The sequence below is a fragment of the Mercenaria mercenaria genome, chromosome 16, assembly GCF_021730395.1.
Source record: "Mercenaria mercenaria strain notata chromosome 16, MADL_Memer_1, whole genome shotgun sequence".
Lineage (NCBI taxonomy): Eukaryota > Metazoa > Mollusca > Bivalvia > Venerida > Veneridae > Mercenaria > Mercenaria mercenaria.
The window spans coordinates 24,055,954-24,078,240 of NC_069376.1; the positions used below are offsets into that span (position 1 = coordinate 24,055,954).

Genomic DNA, 22,287 nt, shown 5'->3' on the forward strand with positions numbered 1-22,287 from the left:
TTATGATTATTTTTTACAGCAGATAGAACTGAAAACCTTTGATGTTTCACCCAACATCGGTGGCATAAAAACAAAGATTTTAACTGAGCTTAATGACATATTAACATACATTATATTTTCATAAAAAGATGTCAATCAGCTTTTTGTACCACTTATCGTACGTTAAATTTGTCGCTGTTATGTCTTGCTCTTAGATAAAATTATGGTGTGCAGTTTATTTAAAGTAACGCAAATGTAATCGAAGGTATACTTTGTACAAGGAATAATGGATTCCTTAAGCCTCTGAATTCAAGGAATTCCCTGGCGTATCTGATTATGAGATTATCAGGATCTTTCTGTGCGTCGACATCAAGACCAAAACCAGTACTGCATATTACATCCAACGTATAACCGGACAAATTTCTGAAACAGACGAATGTGGTACACAGTGAGAATGTTAAGAAATATATACCAAGTTTTTATTAATCCTACGTTAATAATGTTGCAAGTTCTATCTGACTAAAGCACTTGATCTTCTAAACGAAGATCTGAGAATGGCCCATTCACATTCCTCTTCTGTATATTTTGGATTTCCAATTTCGCAAATCTATTTTTATTTGAACAAATCAGGCGACGCGTTCGAATGTCAAAGAGTAAGAAAAATGTGCATTCAAACTAAGGCTCGAATCCGGGACCCCTCACCTACAGAGCAAATGTCCGACCGACTGAGCTACCCAGCTGTCTTGCAAATTATGATAAATGAATTTTAAATATCAAAAACCAAGACTAAATGTAGATTTTTAAGCTTACAAAATGCAAAGTAAGCCTTTTGATTGGCGAGTGGATGGGTCGTCAGAACGAGGATATCAATAGCTCGTCTTCAGATCCTTAGCGTAGCGTAATAGGAGATGTACTTTAGCCAGACTGGTTGCAAGCAGGGTTGTAGTAATGCTAATGCTAATGGTAATGCATTAGTAATGCATTCCTTTTTTCAAATAATGCCAAGTAATGATTAATGCCACAATTTTAGCATTGAAAATAATGATAATTTAATACCAAAGTAAGTAATGCTAATGCTAATGCTTAGCATTACATAGTACTTAGGCATTATTTTTTGTATCACTGGAAAAAAATAATACACATGTATGCTGTTATTTATACAGGTTATAGCAGTTCTCTAATAGATTTTTGTTTGATTTTAATAAACTGTCTGATGGTATAATTGTCTATTGTTCAATGTACACCTGAAAGATTTTGAAAAATACATTTAAAACCTTGGACAACTCGAAAGTGCATATTTATAATAGCCATAGAAGTGTGACATAATTAGATTTGTCACCCAAAATATCAAACAAAATCTATTATCTTTTGACACCTTTTTATCAATTAACACTATGCCACTGATAGTGATGTTAAGACCTGTTTTGCTAGCTTTTACGTGTCATGTTAAATTAGGCTGTTTGGGGGGATTAAACAGGTACTTGACTTTCTCTAACAATTTAAATGCTCATGCATGCTGTTCTTCCAACATTAGGTGTTTTTATTTTTTTATAATGTTATGGTAAAAGAAACAAGAGCATCTGATTTTTTTTTGTGTAATAGAAATATTGTCCTACCCATGATTTTCTAAGTCTAAAAAGGGCCATCATTCTTGCAAAAAGCAGGATAGAGTTATGTTTCTTGATGTACAGTGTCCACTTATGATGGTGTAAAAATGTTGCAAGTTTTAAAGCAATAGCTTCGATAGTTTATGAGAAAAGTTGACTTAAACATAATACTCAACCAAGAAAATGATTTTCTAAGTCCAAAAGGGGCAATAATTATTGCAAAAAGCAGGATGGAGTTATGTTGCTTGCTGTACAGGGTCAGCTTATGATGGTGAACAAGTGTTGCAAGTTTCAAAGCAATAGCTTTGATAGTTTAAGAGAAAAAGTTGACCTAAACATAAAACTTAACCAAGAAATCTGATGTTGTCTAAGTCCAAAATGGGCCATAAATCTTGCAAAAAGCAGGATGGAGTTATGTTTCTTTCTGTACAGGGTCAGCTTATGATGGTGAACAAGTATTCCAAGTTTCAAAGCAATAGCTTTGACAGTTTAGGAGAAAAGCTGACCTAAACATAAAACTTAACCAAGATAACTGATTTTCTAAGCCCAAAAGGGGCAATAAATCTTGCAAAAAGCAAGATGGAGTTATGTTTCTTGATTTACAGGGTCTGCTTATGATGGTGAACAAGTATTCCAAGTTTCAAAGCAATAGCTTTGATAGTTTAGGAGAAAAATTGACCTAAACATAAAACTTAACCAAGAAATCTGATATTTTCTAAGTACAAAAGGGGCCATAAATCTTGCAAATGTAGACGACCTAGACCTAGGAAAACTAAAATGATTTAATGAAAAACAGTGTATGTGATAATAACATGAAATGATTCTCAAAAAGTAATGCTAATGCTAATGCTAATGCACCCTATGTAATGCTAATTTAATGCATTATTTTGATAAAAATGAGTAATGCCAATGCTAATTTACTGCCAACTTTTTCCAAGTAATGCTAATTTAATGCATTACTTTTGCATGTAATTATTAACAACCCTGGTTGCAAGTTCAATGCATTATAACAACATTTTAGGGAGGACACTTATCTTTGTACCTCGAGGATTGGCGGGATAAACGAATTTCAAATTATCATCTGATCAATATACTAACAGTGAACAATTTAAACATATTTATCTCATTAAAAATGTCCCACTTAAAGAAAACTGTTGTTTCATTCATGTATTCGTTTGTGGATAAATATTTTCGAGACAAGCAGTTCATGGATATATGATGAAAATTTTAGATTTATTCATTAAGGAAGCTTATCGTCAGTAACAGACTATACTTACGGTACGATGTTAAAACCTTCTGGATTCTGATCAGTCTTTTCAGATAACAATTCCAGCAGTGTCTTCATGCATTTATGGATGTAGGGTTTCATCTAGTAAATATAAATAAATACATGAAGCAACCTAAATCAGCTGCTTAATGCCGAGAGAGAGAGATCCCTATTGTTTTCAAAACTAGAACAAGATAAACAGGAGATCACAGAGTAATCTTGGCACCAACCATTGAGCCATTTTTTGAATGTTCCAAATTTCAAGACTATCTCAAGGTCAAAATTAAAGGTCAAAGTTCATTTCGGTTAACAAAACTGTGCATATGGCCCATGCATAAGGTGAAAATCTGAAAGCTGTAGCATGAGAATGTAAAAGTAGGTCACTAGATCAATTTCAAGGTCAAAGTACAAAACTATGCATGTGTTTCAAATTCAAGAGCATAACATGTATAACAAAAAGAGTTGTTTTTCAAGTGATTGTAGACATTTCACGGAAAAAGGGCATAAACACCTCTCTTATCTTTCCAGTAGTGAAGGTTGGACTCAGAGTTGTCCTCAAGAATCTCCAATGTTCTCCACTGGCTACGGAGACAGCTGATTTCCATTTCTTCGTCACTTGAACAAGCGACTGAAATGTTTTAAAAAATGGTCGTATCAGAGAAATGGCTACATACATATATATATAGATACAGTCAGATAGAACTTGCAACATATATATATATATATATATATATATATATATATGCTTGAAGTAGTAAAGGCTGGATTTAATAATGTTTTCAAGAATTTCTACCTGTTACAAAGACGACTGATTTCTTTGTAACTGTTATTCATAATTTTTTAGTCGTCTTGGCAAGGTTTCAGTCACATGTAGGTTTTTTTCTGCTTATACAGATGGTCGAGAAACCCTGGACGTCCAACGTAGCACTAAACCAGACTCAGATAGGTACGGAATCCTGTTGGGATCATTTTAAATGTCACCGTCGCGTTTGCGGGGTCGACACACGACAACGCGAAGTGACATAGCGACATTACGAAGTGACACCCGACAATCGCAAACGACGTCGACAATCCCAAACGACAACGTCGCGATATCCACTTTGAAATGTCGCCTTTCAAAAGCACGATATATCGCGATGTCACTTCGCGTTGTCGAGCGTCGTATCGCAATGTGATCTTGTTGCAAAGGACAAATCAATATCTAGAATTTGACCTATGACCTTGACCCCTAGCCGACCTTGTCCGAACCGGACGTGGCCTCTTTTCTCTAGGTACTGACTTGTACTTTGCAACAAGGCATTATTTATCAAAATCGGACATCAGGTTATGAAGATGTGGCTTCTCAGACAAGGACCACCCCTCTATTTAATATATGTACATAGTATGCATATTTTCACGAAAACTGATACATTTTGAGACGGTCGGAAACCGTCGGCGGTAAAATTATGCAAGTTACATAGCCGTTTAGACAATGTTTGAATTTAATTTATAAAAGTTATTTGATTAAAATATCTTTTGTTTGGAACATTTTCAATTATTTGAAGTTAATGAAAAACACCATTCTCGCATACCAGAGGTCTACCGTGGTTCCCCGGATGAACCTCTGATGGATGAGAATGGAAAAACACGGACGTACGGAAAAGTACGGAAATATTTTACCTTTTCACCGGTAGACGGGCGACATGCGATACGACATTATGAAAATGCCGCTTCGTATTGTCGAGTGTCACTTCGCGTGTCGTGTATCGTTTGAAATTGTCGCGCGTTGACCCTCACCCAAACCCGCGACACGCGACATACGATACGACAATAAGAAAATGTCGCTTCGCGTTGTCGAGCGTCGTTTGTGATTATCGCATTTCGTTTGAAAATGTCGCCGTCGCGTTTGCATGGTCGACACACGACAACGCGAAGTGACATCGCGACAATACGAGGTGACATAGCGACAATGCGATACGACGCTCGACAACGGGAAGTGACATCGCGATATATCGTGCTTTTGAAAGGTGACATTTCAAAGTGGATATCGCGACATTGTCGTTTGGGATTGTCGCTGTCGTTTGCGATTGTCGGGTGTCACTTCGTAATGTCGCTATGTCACTTCGCGTTGTCGTGTGTCGACCCCACAAACGCGACGGCGACATTATAAATGGCCCCAACAGGATTCCGTAGATAGGTATCGGTGTAAGTCAGTGTAATAGCTTTAATGCTTGAAAGGGGTTTATATCTCCTGGCAAAAGCTATTTATCTAGATTTAAAGCAAGTTATGATCTAGTGCTGATATTCAAAATTTACTTACCACACGATCAGTAAACTTAGAAAAATCTTTCACCATTATCTGTTTTATAATGTCTGTGTCACTTATAACGAGTGTTGGAATATTGCCAAGGTACAACCTAGAGATGTATATATTAAAATCGCACTAAGTATAATTTTCTAGTATGTGACAGAAGTACGGTATTCTATATGTAGCATTTATAGAGAAAAACATGACTTTCTGACCACCTTAATTCGTCTTTTTGAACAAAAATTATGACCTGCAAATATTTTGCTATATTCGCATATATACATATGACGCAAGTACTTTTTCTGCGCTGGCATGTGCCCTCTAAAATATCAGCTAAAAGAGATATGCCCAAACACTGGGGAAAAGGACTCCTTAAAACATTGATAAAACGTCATTAGCTACAATCACAAATAATTTCCATTTCTTTAAAACTGCTCTCAAAGTAGCACGAAGGAAATATAAAATATAAGCATCCTGCTATTTGATTGATATGTATGCATCATACATTTTGTACGCACCAACAGAATTTATATCTTGTACGCTCCAATATACCTAGAACGCACCAATTTATCTTGAACGCAACATTTTATTTACTCACAAACATACTAAATCAGTATCATTATTATCAAACAGTGTCTCACCCAAATATCTTTCCATTTTCTTTCACCATTTGATCATCAATATACCCAAAACCCTGTAAATGGTAATCATTCATTCACAAAATACATAGACTGCTTAGAATCTAGCAAACAAATACGTTTAAAATTGCTATCGTATATATCACGTACCAAATCTTACGTTGTTACCATTTATATTTTTGTACGGTGGTCATTTGCTTAAAAAAGCGGTATACATTGCGGTCTAGTTTAGCGACGTCTTTTGATGTCGAATTTGTTATTATATCTTTTTTTTGTATTTAAGTGAATCGTGTTTTTTAATCTTACACTTCAGAAAATATACTGAACAACGACTGTGATTTAAAATAATTGAATCATTTGGAGGAAACTGATTCACTTTCAATAAGATATCAATCAAGATTAACATAAAAATATGCAAACAGCTGAAGCAGGCAAATTTTATATTTCTTTTATCACATTTCTTGAAATCAAGAAATAATAAAATTACGCTTTATCAAGTTATTTAAATTAATGCTTTAATATGTACGATCAATAATTATAGGTCATATAAAATTCGTGTTTTCTACAATAATTTGAAATGTTCTTTTTTTGTGTTTTCTTAAGTTCTTGCACTATTTAGTGTTATCTTAAACAGTTTTACCGCAAATTTCGGACTAAATTTGCATTTCGCGTTTTAAGCGTGCCTGTTAAAATTGCTGTAACAAACCAAAATTATTTAAGTGATGATACCTGCTTATCTGTGCCTGTGTCTGTTTTATTGCCGGTACACGAAAGGACTTTTGGCTACTTATCAGCACGCAACGCAGATATGCTGTACGATATTCTCGTTTATTACATACCTAAAATTATTTTCCATTGGGTTTCAATGGATTGCGATCGTGCAATATTTTTCCATATCATGACGTGGGACGCTTTCATTTGGACGTGGAATGTTTTCTTAACGTTGTAATAGAAAGAACCGCGTGACGTCCATGGCGTCCATGCGCAAGTTGCGACAACAAGTTGACGTCATTTTTGCGGAAAATATTTATGCGCGTCAGTTTGATTGTTTATTAAATTTTCGAAAAAATTCTTTTATATTTTTCTTTGTCTTTTGTTACAAAACGATAATTTAGACATAAAATAATTATTTGATTGTGGGTATGTAATAAAAAGGTTATCAACTTTGTATGTGGATATATGCACTCGTTCTTTCGCGGATAATATTGCGCTCCTAAAGTCGCGCAATATTACCGCTGCAGAACTCGTGCGTATATCCACATACAAAGTAAATAACCTGTAAAGCTTACCTTTTTTGAAAGTTCAAACATATCTCCCAAGAAGAAAACGGTTGGCTTCGTGTGTATTCCAAGGCGCTTGAAGTAGCTTTGTTTGTACCATGTATAGCTGAAATTACCCAGAAAAGCACTTGTATATCGGTCCAATATCAAATGATCGATACATGTTATGATAGAAGCCCATCATATAGTTGATACCGGCCATCAAAACTCATAGTCCTCTATCTCTTTGGAAAATATTCGACATCATAATTCTCCAAAACAATACGGAATATAAACGGCTCACATTTACACTCTTTGTAAAAATATTAAACATCAATGTTTACCTCGACATTCTAGGACGCAATACTACACAACTCCAAGGCTGAGTAGTATTGGTCTTATATCCGATATCATCTTGATTTAAAATGTGATATATAATGCGTCATTGGCCAAAACCCATCAATTAATTGTACCAAGACTTGTGCTAAGAGGTCTGTTTATAAAAGCTATTCATAGGTTTACTTACGAAACTACGTCATGTGATAATTTTCTTTAAAAATATGTGATAATTTTTCTTTTTGTTTTGTTTTTGTTTAATAAACTCTACTTTGTGGGTATTGATGTTCAAGATGTCTTAAGATATTAGTTGTATCTACTTTACAGAGACGTGCTTGCATCATTTATATAATCATATAAAGTAAAACGAAAAACATATCTTACAGACAAACTGTCATCACAGTCATGATGATGCAAACTAGCCAAGTCGGCAAGTTTACCATTCCCAGAATCTCCATTGCAGCCTAATGTTGAGCTGAACTGTAAATAAACAATGACATGACAGTTAAAGACAAGGGTCAGGAAGTAATTAACAATGATATTTATTTATAAGAGTATATAATAAATATTTGCGAGTAATCAATGATGGGAGTATTTAATCAATGCTTGAGAGTATTCAATTATGATTTGAAAGTAATCAACAATGTCAATGCGGAAAAACTTAATTGCAAGTGTTATTACCACCGTGAAAACTAGCGCTATATTCATTTTACTTAGTATCTCCCGTTTGGAATGTAAACTTACTGATTCTCATTATATTCTGCCTTGAAATGTTTATTTACAATACCACAGTCATGTTTTGTCAGAAAAAAAGACTGTTTTAAATGGACAGAAAATATGATAAACTACACGCCATGTACCCGGATAATCTTAACTCTGTTCAGCGACCCTAACTCAGTGCCAACATGGCGGATGTAATGCCGATACAACTTTGTTGTCTGTGTAATTACGATGTATAAAGGAATTTTCTGTTGTTATATCCATCTCCATTGATCAAGTATATATCTATTTCAAAATGTATCATGTTAAATATATCAATCATTGTGTTTTCAGGTGGAAAAACGACGAACAAGGCAACTTTTTCAATGAAAACTTTTACAAAAAATCTTTAAAAATACTTCTATGCTTTTAGTGCCTCGACTATTTTGTTGTTTGAAAGGAAAGATATACTGCTTTATAGGCCCGTTTACACTATGTTGTTAACCCACTACATGTTAACACAATACATGTTCAAATGTACTGACAGCGAGAAAAGGGATAAAAACCTAACTTTGATTTGATAAAAACCGAACTCCGTTTACATGAGGAAAAGATAAAAACCTAACTTACACGAAATTGCGTGACGGATAAACACCTAACTGACTAGTATTCTATAGAAATGAATGAGTTGACATGTACATGGTCTGATTATTGTAAACATTACTTTATAAGCGGTATTGTCTTCAAACTTTGTCATTAATTTTACAAGATGTTATATGTATGTCCACTACAGTCAAATATTTTTTTCATAATTTTAATATTATGCAAATAGCAATGTTTGGAAAAATCTGGATAAACTCTCAAAAAAAAAAACTCAGTAAAAAAGTCAAAATTATTATATTTATATAAGTAATTATTTAATACCACCGATGTTCGAAGTTCTGTAGTCCCCAACCCTCTCTCCCTCCATCTCTCTCTCTCTCACACACACACACACACACACACACACACACACACACACACACTGTTTCAGAATAATTGTGTTTGTTTCAAATCTTGTATATCGTATAGTGTAAGAGATTTTTGGGGGCAATGCCCCCAGATTTAACAAACCGTCTTTCAATTTTCTTGTCGAGCTTATGACCAACCTGACAACACAGAAAACAAGTTCCAAAGTATTTACCAAACATAACTTTAATATTGCATTTAGCAATTATATTTTTGATCCAGATATGATTAAATAGATCTACACATTTTATATTTACAACAGTATCTGAAGAAAACTAAACTGCACTATAAAAATAAATTATAATAGATCTACTTAAGCGTAAGAATAATAAAGACGCTTGATTAGATCACGTGATCGATTCTGAAACCGACACTTGTTTTGATCATGTGACCTATTCTGAAATCCAATAACTAGTTTCAATACGCTCAAAAAATGTGTTCTTGATTCTGCGTGAAAATAGCAACTACTAAGGAATTGCAACGCCACTGATAAGCCGATAGATTATTGACTTTTTCATCGCTCTGCCTCGACACCGTTGTGGATGTGTATTATCAAAGAGCTATAAAAATAATACTTCTTTGGTATTATGGAGAAACTTTAGCAGTTTGCGGCGATCACTACCGTTTATCAGTAGGCGAATCTATAAATATGCGGCAACATCCTATAGATCCCGATTCCGATCTGTTAAAATATCTTTTCCGTGCAGGTGTTATTTCTAAAATATTATTTCAGAAAATACAGTGCTGAAATGAAATACTTTTCACATGTCTAAGAAAATATTTTCAAGAGATATGTTATTTATAAAAATTAATGCTATATAAAAATAATAATAATAAAAAAAAAATAAAAAACGGTGTTTTACTTGAAATAGAATACTGGGTAGAAAAAATTCATTACTTATTCGTCAGTTTGAATTTATGACTTATTTGGTTGGGAAATTAATTTGACAGTTTGATCTTTTATAATTATCATATTATCTAATCTTATAATCGGCAGTAGTTTTTTTCTCTCATTGTTTGAATTCGTAAAATCAACTATGAACAGATTACTTCTGTTTTACACCAACTATTAAGAACATTTTAAAGCTTAAAGGCATATTTATACACTTAGTCGGACCGTCCTTATTCGTGATTGTATATTACGTATAATTATATATTTTGATTTCGAAATCAGCTGTAAATCATTAATCAAAATGTCTTGTCCACACAAGTTGCATAAAAATGAATTGAATTTCAAATAGTTACTAAAATTTAATACACAATTGCACGGTGCATATCCATATCGGCGGACTCTTTGCGAAATATGCTTTATCGGCGGTTTCTTGCGTCGGCACCGGCGATTCTTTGCTATAAACAGGTTGGCAGTTATAAAAAGTCAGATATACACACCAAATTAATTAAGCTATAATGTTTCCAGATAGTCATTAGCATAGAGCTTCTCTGTGCATAAAAAAAACACACACACACAAAAAAAAACTGGTATGCAGAGAGACCGCCGGTGCCACGACAAAACCAAAAGTAAGGGGTTTTGAAAAATTCCATTTAGATTTCGGCATATTTATCTTTATTATTTGGAAGAATATTGATAAATGAATACAAATAGTGCGCTTATATCAAAGCAAAAACTGGTTAAAGACTGTGGAAAAAGTCGAGCTAGTGTTCCATGCCAGTACACCATCAACAAATTTCATCGAGTTGCGAGCAAAATCACTGATAATTAAAAAGTAAACACTACAAAACATAGAAAAGACAGTCTAATGTTCCGTGCTCTACTTATTTTTGAGCAGCATACCTATGATCATGGATGGCAGCTCGATTTTTCGCCTCCCATACCAACCTGGGCACTGTTTATAGCAAAAAATAGCCGGTGCAAAGAAGCCGCCGATATAGCAGATTTCGCAAAAAAGTCCGTCGATATGGATATGCACTGTGAATTGGAGAGAGCATCCTGAATATACATGTCATCTAGGGAAGGTTTGAGTCCATAGAGATGTTGTCAAAAGTTATGGCATCAGAATCTTGCAGGCATGGCATGCAATAATTTCAATAGTAACAACCACGCCACCGCAAATCAGGGGAAATATTTTTTTTTTACTTGTACCAGAAATCCGACCCCACTAAAGGGCCAATAGAAACGCGCTTATTCTGGAAAAGCACAGCATTTCCCAAACTGAACATGCGCCCGATTCTTTAGTCTAAAGATCAGAACATTATGTATATGACGTGTTTAACATATAATGTTCGGGAAATCCTTGAAAAAGAATCGAAGAAAAAATTCATTCCCAGATTTTTATATAAAAAAAAACGCCATATACGTTGATCAAACTGGTATTTATCTGCAGGAAAATTATCGTTTAACGCAAAGAGTGCGCTAAGTACTGTTAAAATTGCGCGTACATATACGTATTTTATCATTTTTCAGACCGAGTAATTTTTGCTATGGGAGGTAATCCGCCATTCCGCGATGATAACTTGCCGCATGTGCCCGTTATATTTTGGCCTCATTTTCTTGGTAATTATCCCTGAAGATGTACATTTATGTTACCAGTTTAATGTATTTCATCTGTCTGAGGGTGCAAATGGTTTCTGATGGTGATATTCGAAGGCAGAAACACCAGAAATCTTGTTCTTTTTCCACGGGCGTTTCGTATCCTAATTTACTCGAACCTAACTGTATACGCCAGTTCGGTAGGTTCATTGATATGACGAATCATGGTTTTCATAGTGTTTAATGTATTTCTTATATTATGATATTGATAGTTTGAAATACAGGTGTATACTAAATAACCTAAAGTTGAAACAGACAATGTTATTTTGATCAACAAACATAACAAACATTATGAATAATAATAGCATCATATATCATGTATGTTTTTAAGAAAACAGTTGCTGAATATTAGCAATAGTTGGAATGGAAAAAAGGTAGATCTATAAAAATATTTTTTACAGGTATTTATGTGTTAACTTATGACGACCTCTTATTAAAATGATGTTTATTTGTAACAAAAAACATTCCTGACTATTTTAATTGTAAGTATTGTACACATTAGAAAACATAGCCTAGTGTTCTTCAATGTCAGTTCAAGGAAATCCTGTTCCTTTAAACTTTCACATATTGGAATATTTTGACTTTCTTTCCAAACTTTCATAAAGTGTTACAAAGTTAGCCTGTTTCTGTTAGACTGTCAAGAAGACATGATGTCAGGACATAGAGTGCAAACAGAAGTATTGAAGAAATTGAAAAACATTGTATAGCTTTATCTTTTACATTTTATCAAACCTGGCAATGAAAGGTTTTTGTTTGTCGATGAACAACTGCTATTGAACAAGACTAGATTTTTTATCTTTACCTTTTGAACAAAATATAGAAGTGTATTGAACACAAAATTAATAAATTTCCCTGACATGAATGGGTTACATCAAGTCTTGAAACTGCAAAGCATTGCCCCCATCAGTCCTCCCAGTACTTTGATTATAGAGGGCTAATGGAATATTTTTGATATTGTTTAAATTGGATTAGATGTATGATTAATTATTAAATATGATCTTTTTCAGACGGTAAATAGGGAAGAAAAGTGTGTATGTGTGTGGTGTGGTGGGGGAATGATGCAGGGGTGTGGGTATCCTTACATTTTTCACTTGTCCACGGACACTTAAAAACCCATTTGTCCATAGTCAAATTTCACTTGCTCTGATTTGTAATATTAAACCTTCATGAAAGCGCAAACAGACTGGAGATCGAGGACATTATTTAGGATAATAAAATAGAAAAGCATATCTCAGTAACAGTGGTAAAAAATAAGCTGTTGAAATCTTTGCCTTTTAACGTTTATAAAAGTCTGAAATCGCGTAAGCAGTGTTCGGGATCTTATCCGACGTTAAATAAATCTTCTTGTATCTAAATCTTCTCTGATATTTTATCATAGTCACCGAGTTACAGTATGCGCAAGACCTAGTCAAAGAACCCATTATCTTTATCACCTCTATACACTTGAAGCAAAACACAATTTAAATGATATTTTATGTTTTCTCATTTTATACCTGAAAAAGTATGCTTGTACGCGGACACACAGAATGAAAAATGCACTTGTCCGCCGGCAAAAAATCACGAGTCGGATAAGTTGGACATAGGAATCCCACATCCCTGCAGGGGTGGGTAGATCAAAGAACTTCGAGCATCAACAGTCCATAAAAAAGGACAGACGAACAGCCGTTTTCGTTTGGTTAGGTGTTTATCCATTCTAAGTTCGTATTTATCCAGCACTGATTCCTATACCAGTTAGAAATTATCCGAAAATTTAAACCTACCTCATAATTAATACAATTTTTAAGCTATAAAATCAGTTTCAAACTTTGATACTGTTAAACATTGTCAAAGAGATATTTATGGAACTAATACATTTAATAAGTAAGGTCTGACTGCAATTTATGGTACTTTAAAACAGTTAGAAACATAAAACATGTTCATTTTGGAGACTTTTTGAGTACATTTTAATGAATTCCAGCCACATAATGTGACATTTCGATTGAAATATTTAGTACACAAAACATGTCATCAATACAGGATAATATGACTATCAGAAGTTTTACGCTAACATTGCATACTCACATAAAAACATGAAAAAAGACAAGGAAATTAACTACATACATCGTCTTTCTGTCTGCCATGTTGGCACTGAGTTAGGGTCGCTGAACAGAGTTAAGATTATCCGGGTACATGGCGTGTAAACTAGGTGACCCCCTATTGGCAAAAGTTACCCCCTATTGGTGAATCGGACAGGTTTAATTATTTATCATAACTTCAGACATAAAAGATAGATTCAAATAAATCAAACATTTAAATGAATGTGAGCAATAGTTTTAAGTATTATCTGTATATTCACCAACCCAATAACATAAATACGATAAGTGTCTGCTTTCTACACAACACATTCGTACTGGTTCAACATTTGCATATATCTCACTGGAAGTTAACTGGATCTCAAGGAAAAACTAAGTTTATAGAGATACTTTTCATTAGAAATATAATTCAGAACAAGTGAAAAGATCCACGAGGATAAAAGTTCAAATTATTAATTATTTCTGAAGTAGAGAGAATTTATGCGAAATTATCACCTCCAAAATACACCAGAAAATTGGCACTGGATCTAAAAAAACAACAAGAACAACAACAAATCATACCTGTTTTATTCCAAACCCGCTTGAATGTTGCAATATATGTTCTGCCTAAAATAGAATGAAACTAATGTATATCGAAATGTTACTTTTTGTTCACGTGAAGCGCTTTTGAATGTTTACGATAAATCTTGAACAACATTTACTTCTTTTATCGCATGCATATAAGCTTGGTAGAATACCAATATGTGTGCAGTGTTATTTCGTTAGCTTTTTAGGTCAAGGATTACACTGACTGCTGACAAATCAATACAGCAGAAGACACGTTACTATATCTGAAAACAGTTTTACAGCCGAAATAGGTTGAAGCTTAATTACAATCATATTATCATCTATGGCATGTCAAACGTTGCTAAGTAATATATGTAAATAAATTTTATATGTATGTTATTATACCTGTATGTTTGTTATTGTTATTCAATGTCTTGTCATTCATATTCTAAAAGTCATATTTTCATTCTATATTTCGTTATTCTTATTGTATCTTTGATATTGTTATTCAATGTCGTATCATTCATATTCTAAGTCTTACCATTGTTATTGTATATGTCGTTATTCTTATTGTATGTTTGATATTCTTATGGTAAAAGTCATTATTGTTATTCTATATTTCGTTATTCTTATTGTATGTTTGATATTGTTATTCAATGTCGTGCCATTCATATTCTAAGTAATATACCCAGCCAGCATGACTATATCGGCCCGATATAGGTATAATGTCGGAATGTCGGCAAAATGTCACAATGTAGGGCCGACGTCGGGCCGCTGTGAGTGAGTGAGTTAGGTTTTACGGCGAATCGACACAAAATGATCATATATCGCCGAGATCGGACCGTTGAACTGCCGCAAAATATTAAATCGGTAGACCGACATCAATCAGTTTAACTATTTCCTAAGTCGGATTGACATCGAGCCGATATTGGATTCTCTAATATAGCTATGTTTTTCAAAATATTATTGATAAACGTGAAAAAGTAATCTAATTGTTTATGTATGCTAATTCATTAAACAAATATGATGTATACCAGAATAAATCAAACTAGATTCCAAGCAAAATTTGTAGACGGGATATATTTATCAAAATTTTATATGTAATAAAGGGAGGTTATAATTAAGATGCATTTTTATTTTATGTAGAATGCCGCCATAGAAATATTTATATTTACAAAAAATGAAAATATAAATATGTTTAAAATTCTAACTGAATAATTTTAATAGTGTTAAAAATATACAGAAACATTGAGTAACTGTCTAAAACATGTAGTATATAGTTGTGAAAAATATTATATCAATAAAATTAAATAACCACCATACACATGATGAGAAACACACCTGTTCTCAAGTAAATTACTCTGAGAATTTATGGTGTATATTTGAAGAAAACTTAGACGAGGCATTGCGTGTCACACTATTTCGCGACAACGATATGATCTGCCAATATCGGGCCGATTATCATTTTGATGTTGGCCAAATTTCGTTTGCGAATGACGAACCGATGTCATTATGATGTTGGCCCGATATCGTTTGCCGACGTCGGGGACATCATTCCTATTTGCAGCCGAAATTGAAGCCGATATCGGGCCGTTATAGACAACGGCGTCGGTTTGATATCGGACCGATATATAATACTGGCTGGGTACCATTGTCATTGTATATGTCGTTATTCTTATTGTATGTTCGATATTCCTATGGTAAAAGTCATCATTTTGTTCAATATCTGACAATTCTATTTACAAAACGTGTCACTGATCATTTTGAATAGGACAAGTATATACGTGCTGGGGAAAATATTTCATGGTGGACCTGTGAATTCTTTACTTGTGTGTGAAACAGGTCTCATAAGCGTAAATACGACTAGCTTCTATTGATTATAAAACATACCGTACGATTTGTTGTGAATTAACTGTTGTTGTACTTTTAGTAGTTCAACCGCCACCCTTGTTTAAGAGCAACATTTAAAAAACACGTTTTTTTTTTTCATCCTCAAGGTTATAACACACTAAATAGCCACCACTATATATTCTATATAAAATGACAAGTTTTCACAACGCTGCAATACACACCTAGACCCATTTTAAATTTCTTTAGCTTACATTTTCTTGTAGATCAACATTAATACTGTAAAATATCCAAAGTAAAGTAGGGGTCATGTTTGATGCAAGAAAAATATTTCTGGTCAAACGGACACACCGTAATTTTTACACTGAAATGACAATCACAATTTAGGGTAGGGTGTATGAATAAATTTCACATGTTAAATCAGTTTGGAGTCTTTTTTCAACATGCAAATGCTACCAGTATGTCAAGTATAGGCATGCAATATGATTTCAACCAATATATAGCAATGATTTCAAGGAAAATCCTTCTTACAGCAAAAAAAACTGAGAACTATTTGAATCCGCCATTATGCGACTACCATTTTTTCATAGGTGCTCAGGCTATTTAGTGTCTGTATGCCTATAAGGAAATATGAATTTTTTTTTTCAGCTTTTTTGCTCTCTATGTGAAGTTTCATCTATATTCAGCTTATAAAACAAGTTTCAGCCCAAACAAACCAGTAGTTTTCTCAAAATCACTATTTTTGTACAGCCATCATTTTGTCCAAAGACTGCGGTTTAAGCCGTTAAATTTGGCTGAATCACATATAGTCATTAAACGCTGTTTTTTTCAAAAAACCCGTAAGATATTACATCAAATATACCACCAGCAAGTGCGGAATAGACAACCACACTGAAAAAAACTTATAATTATGCAACTGTGATAAAATATAGAACAAAATTAGTGTTTAGTAAATTTTTTTTTGTTAAAAAAAAGCTTATTTTTCAGTAAAAAATGGGAAAATTGTCTTTTTTTTCATCTCAAATGCAACAATACTGCATATTTTTGCATTCTATAGCTAAAGTCATATCTCATGGCCATGGTATTCACGTTCTCTCCAACTATTCATGTCAAAATGTAACTAAAAAGGTGTTGATACTGCACACCTGGTCTCTGCTCAAATGGAATGAAATGGTATCTAAGGATATTACTAAAGATCTTCAGATTTCACACCACACAGGTGATGGAGATTCTAAAGGTCATTCTGATGTAGACAAAGGTCAAGGAACTAAAACTGTGCACTTGAAAGATGTGAGGCACCTAGCAAATTCTCTAAAAAAGCAAATTAACCGGGCACCATTTAGTGACAAAATGTTCCGTGGTAAACAGAAGTCTAATCTAAAAACAGATTTGCTCTATCTATTAAATCTAGGTGTGTTTCAGAGCTATCAAGTGCACATAAGAAGTACAAAAGCAATTTGAAAGTAATAAAACACAAAATGCCTAATATAATTTCAGAAATAGTACTATGTTTCAAAGGTTACTGTGGTACCTCATGTTCTAAATACAGCTTGGTTTGTTCTGGCAACTACAGAAAAGCAAAAAACTATATGATAGACAATGTCAGGCTTAAAATGACTGATGATGATGAGACTTTACTCAGGAAATGTATTGAAATTCTCCTTGGTCCAGAAAGCATAGAAAAAACTAAATTTTTAACATCTACACAGAAATGTGAAGCAGTGAACAGATCCTACAATGCATGCTTGCCCAAAAATGTTACATTTCTCCGCAAACTGCCATGGCCGTATCCATGGCCAGATTCTAAGACTAAATCATGGGCTTGCTGACACTGTTATCCTTAAAGCTAGGGTAAATGGTGTAAAACTGTCACATGGCACTTCTGTTATCAGACACCTTTTAAGAACAGAGTACTACGACAAGTTGCGTAAAACTACTAGGTACATATCGCGAGCAAGACGCAGTCGTTTGCATCACGCCAGTATAGGTACAAATTACATACAGATTTACACTATTCAAAGGGTCTCACTGACCCCAAGCCTGACTTTTCTAGCACCCCACACCTAAAAGATCATGCTTATGCATAGAGTGTGATATTAGGATGAAATAAAGATGGTTATAAGTAAAATTATTGTGCTGCCTTGCAGCCAGCTGAGCCGGCACTGCACACATATAACAAGTTATATTAACCGCACAAATGTAAATAAGCCTTGTATAAGTTGTGTATATAATAGTGCTATATTTATCAAAAATATTATACAAAAATAGTAAACTACTGTATACCATAGAATACAGTCCTTGAAAGAAAACTCCCTAAACTTATGGCCTGAGCATTGGTCCCCACATTTCTGCTCAAATGTTCCGGGTTCACACAAAGAGAAAAATGGCATATATGCGACACGTGTAGGCCTTCGGGTATTTTAAAAATATTTCTAGTGGCCTGACACATAAGTCTGTGCACATAATATTGTTTTCTGACAGTTTCTCCAGGCAGTTTTGTGGTTATTTTTCCATAGCTAGGATTTTTATTTACTGTCGTACAACCAAGCCATTTCCGACACCCTTTTTCCCCCACCGGTATAGAATTATCATTTATTTTTTGCTTAATTCTTTCAAAAATCAATTGTCTGGTTGATGTGCAATGTTTACAAATTTTTTTTTATTTGCAGACGACAGAAAATTTTAGTAATTCTACCGGGTGACAATTCTTATAGGTTATAACACACTAAATAGCCACCACTATATATTCTATATAAAATGACAAGTTTTCACAATGCTGCAATACACACCTAGACACATTTTAAATTTCTTTAGCTTACATTTTCTTGTAGATCAACATTAATACTGTAAAAATATCCAAAGAAAAGTAGGGGTCATGTTTGATGCAAGAAAAATATTTCTGGTCAAACGGACACACCGTAATTTTTACACTGAAATGACAATCACAATTTAGGGTAGGGGTGTATGAATAAATTTCACATGTTAAATCAGTTTGGAGTCTTTTTTCAACATGCAAATGCTACCAGTATGTCAAGTATAGGCATGCAATATGATTTCAACCAATATATAGCAATGATTTTAGTGTCTGTATGCCTCAAGTAATAAGTAAGTAGACTCGCCCAGTTTAATCAATCTAGACGCATACATAGAGCGCTTTACTTCACCCGATTTACATTCGGAACATTTTCACGCGTTTCGGGCTTTATCGTATGTTTAACATGGGATTTTTGAACCGTCCAAAGATGTTGGAAATGTTTGTCTCATTGTTTATTTTTTTTTAATAAAAATGTTACTGCTTTCATTTTCTACCACTTTTTTTCCACCCTTGCCTGAAAAAACAGTAATGAGTTTGTACACTGTTCAGACAATTGTGCTCTGTTGAAATTTAACCAAACACAAGTTTACCTGCATAAACAGAAAGCGTGATATGTCACCATGCGCGGATCCAGAGGGGGGGGGGGGGGGGGGGGACCGGGGATCCGGACCCCCTCTGGAAAATCTTTAAAAAAGGAAAGAAGACAAGAAGGAAAGAAACTGTTTTTCGAAAAAGGCAACAATAGGACTGCATGTAAAGTATATGCGACTGCTGCTACATACGACCCCGATATAATTCATATTATTTATCTAAAAGAAACTAAGAATTTTACCTTCAAGAAAGCTTGATTTTTGTCATTTTTCCCAAAATTAACAGGTTAGTCCATAAAACTGCCCCAGAATGCAAAAAATGAAGTGCTAAATTTCAAAATTTCCAGGGCCGGGGGCAGGGGATCGGACCCCCTCTGAGAAAATTGGCTGTGTCCGTGCATGGTCACTATACCTGTCCAGTACTGGACATTATGGTAAACGCTTCTTTCCTGCACAAATGACAATTTCGCAACTTCTGTCCGGTTTGTACAAATTTCTGGCCGCGATAAACCATTTGACTTGTTCTTATTCTATGTTATGTGATTGTATAATTTGTATAGCGCCGCTGTGCTATTTATATCGCGACGAGAAATCCCACATACAATAAGAATATCAAGCTTACTAAACAATACTGAATAAACAACAACAATAACGTCTTTTACAATAAGAATATCAACATACAAAGAATAACGACATATAGAATAACAATGGTAACACTTAGAATATGAATGACACGACATTGAATAACAATAACAAACATACAATAATAATAACATACATATATAATTTAGCAACGTTTGACATGCCATATTTTTTCATCAGTACGGGATATTACTTGATTGTCTTTTTCCAATGAATATTAAACTTGGCATAGTCTTGCATTTCAGCCCTAAAGAAGTTGGTTATTTTCATTAAGAAATCTCATATGATATCATTTGGTGAAATATATCGAAATTTGTACTTTATAGATTTATTTCTCTCAGTCGACTTCTAATATGAGATAAATATTCTTATTAACATCATTTTGATGACAGTTTTTTACCTTTATTATTACAAATGTACAATTATCATCACTATATCAATATGCAATAATAATTTATAATAAAAATATTATCATAATGATGAAAAATAACAATAATAAGTAATGAACTTAATTAAGTTATATTATGAGGAAAATTCACAAATTTTAAACAATCTTACCGTCCTATACTCCGTGCCTGAATTAAGGTTTTAGGTTTTATCGATGCAGTTTATAAACAACTACTTACAGATAATAATGTGCAATGCGAAACATGTAATATGTGTCATTGTGAATACAGTTCAGAAAATGGCACATGACGATCTGTCATTTCTATATTTAGATGTATGTTTGTTTTGGGTTTAACGCTGTTTTTCAACAGTATTTCAGTCATATAACGGCGGGCATTTAACCTAACCGGTGTTCCTGGATTCTGTACCAGTACAAACCTGTTCTCCGCACTTAACTGCCAACTTCCTAACATGAATCAGAGGTGGATAACATGATTTCAGACACAATGTCGTTTATCAAATAGTCACGGAGAACATACGCCCCGCCCGAAGATCGAACTCACGACTTCGCGATCCGTAGATCGACGTTCTACCTACTGAGCTAAGCGGGCGGGCTTGTGTGTCTGCTGAAGAAGTTGTTATTTTTTGTTTTGTTTTGGATTTAACGTCGCACCGACACATGATAGGTCATATGGCGACTTTCCAGCTTTAATGGTGGAGGAAGACCCCAGGTGCCCCTTCGTACATTATTTCATCACAAGCGGGCACCTGGGTAGAACCACCGACCTTCCGTAAGCCAGCTGAAGAAGTTGTTATAAATAAAATTCAGAAAATGGCATATCATTATCTCCATTTTCGTATGAGTGTTTCGACGTTTACTAAAAATTTAATGGATTAAGAAATAATTTAAGTCGATAGAAAGAAATAACCACACGGAATTATGTCAAAATGAAAGTACTTTTGCATGTTGTTATCTGTAAATAAAATGTAAAACAAAGTAATTAACTTTAGGGGACTGTTCATTTTTGTACAGGAAAGGAGTAAATTCATTTAGACCAACCCATACCAAGGCGGTACCCCTCGAAATTGTATGTTTATGAATGTCTGTGTTTGCTTGCGTTTTATATAAATATACAAGAGTCTTTTTGTTTTTTACATAACACGCCTTCTATTGCCATTGCGTATGTTAGGGTTTCACCTAGCGGGGATAATATGTATTCACACTGCTCTCCCTCTCTGACTATGGAACATAGTGGGGGAAAGGGTGAGGTTAGGTGTGACATAAACCGGTTTAAGCTCCCCAGTGGTTGTTTTACTACTGACCGTACCAATGCGGTGCTCCACTAAGTTCCTTTATGTGTTCGTTTTGTCCTAGTGTGTTTGCTTTGTATGAGAGTGTATGTTGGTGTGTTTGCTTTGTGTGAGTGCACGTGCAAGTGCCTGCGTCTTTATAACACTGAGGTTGATGCAAAATGACGTAAATATATGTGTACGTGAAATTAGCCAGAGCAGCCAGAGTAGTCAGTGTTCAGCCAGAGTTTAGCCAGAGTAGCCAGAGTTTAGCCGGAGTTCAGCCAGAGTTTAGCCAGAGAAGTCAGAACTCTGGTTTCCCTGGCTAGCCAGAGTAGCCAGAGTTCAGCCAGAGTAGCCAGAGTTCAGCAAGAGTAGTCAGAACTCTGGTTAGTTAGCAAGAGTAGCCAGAGTTCATCCAGTATCTAGAACTCTGGTTACCCTGGCTGGCCAGAGTAGCCAGAATTTA

The 22,287-nt window shown here is 34.4% G+C and overlaps 1 protein-coding gene across 1 annotated transcript in view; it reads right to left on the reverse strand.

Moving 5' to 3' along the window:
* LOC123540913 (uncharacterized) overlaps positions 1-20,806 on the reverse strand; it is a 79,461-nt gene extending 58,655 nt beyond the window's left edge. Inside the window, exons 1-9 of the mRNA XM_053525809.1 lie at positions 20,700-20,806; positions 14,262-14,306; positions 7,758-7,853; positions 7,068-7,164; positions 5,782-5,834; positions 5,153-5,249; positions 3,365-3,481; positions 2,864-2,955; positions 251-402 (exon numbers count right to left, since the gene is read on the reverse strand). Coding sequence (XP_053381784.1) covers positions 251-402; positions 2,864-2,955; positions 3,365-3,481; positions 5,153-5,249; positions 5,782-5,834; positions 7,068-7,164; positions 7,758-7,831 — 682 coding nt within the window. The 5' untranslated portion in view covers positions 7,832-7,853; positions 14,262-14,306; positions 20,700-20,806. The remainder of the gene's footprint in view (positions 1-250; positions 403-2,863; positions 2,956-3,364; positions 3,482-5,152; positions 5,250-5,781; positions 5,835-7,067; positions 7,165-7,757; positions 7,854-14,261; positions 14,307-20,699) is intronic.
* Positions 20,807-22,287: the final 1,481 nt, after the last annotated feature.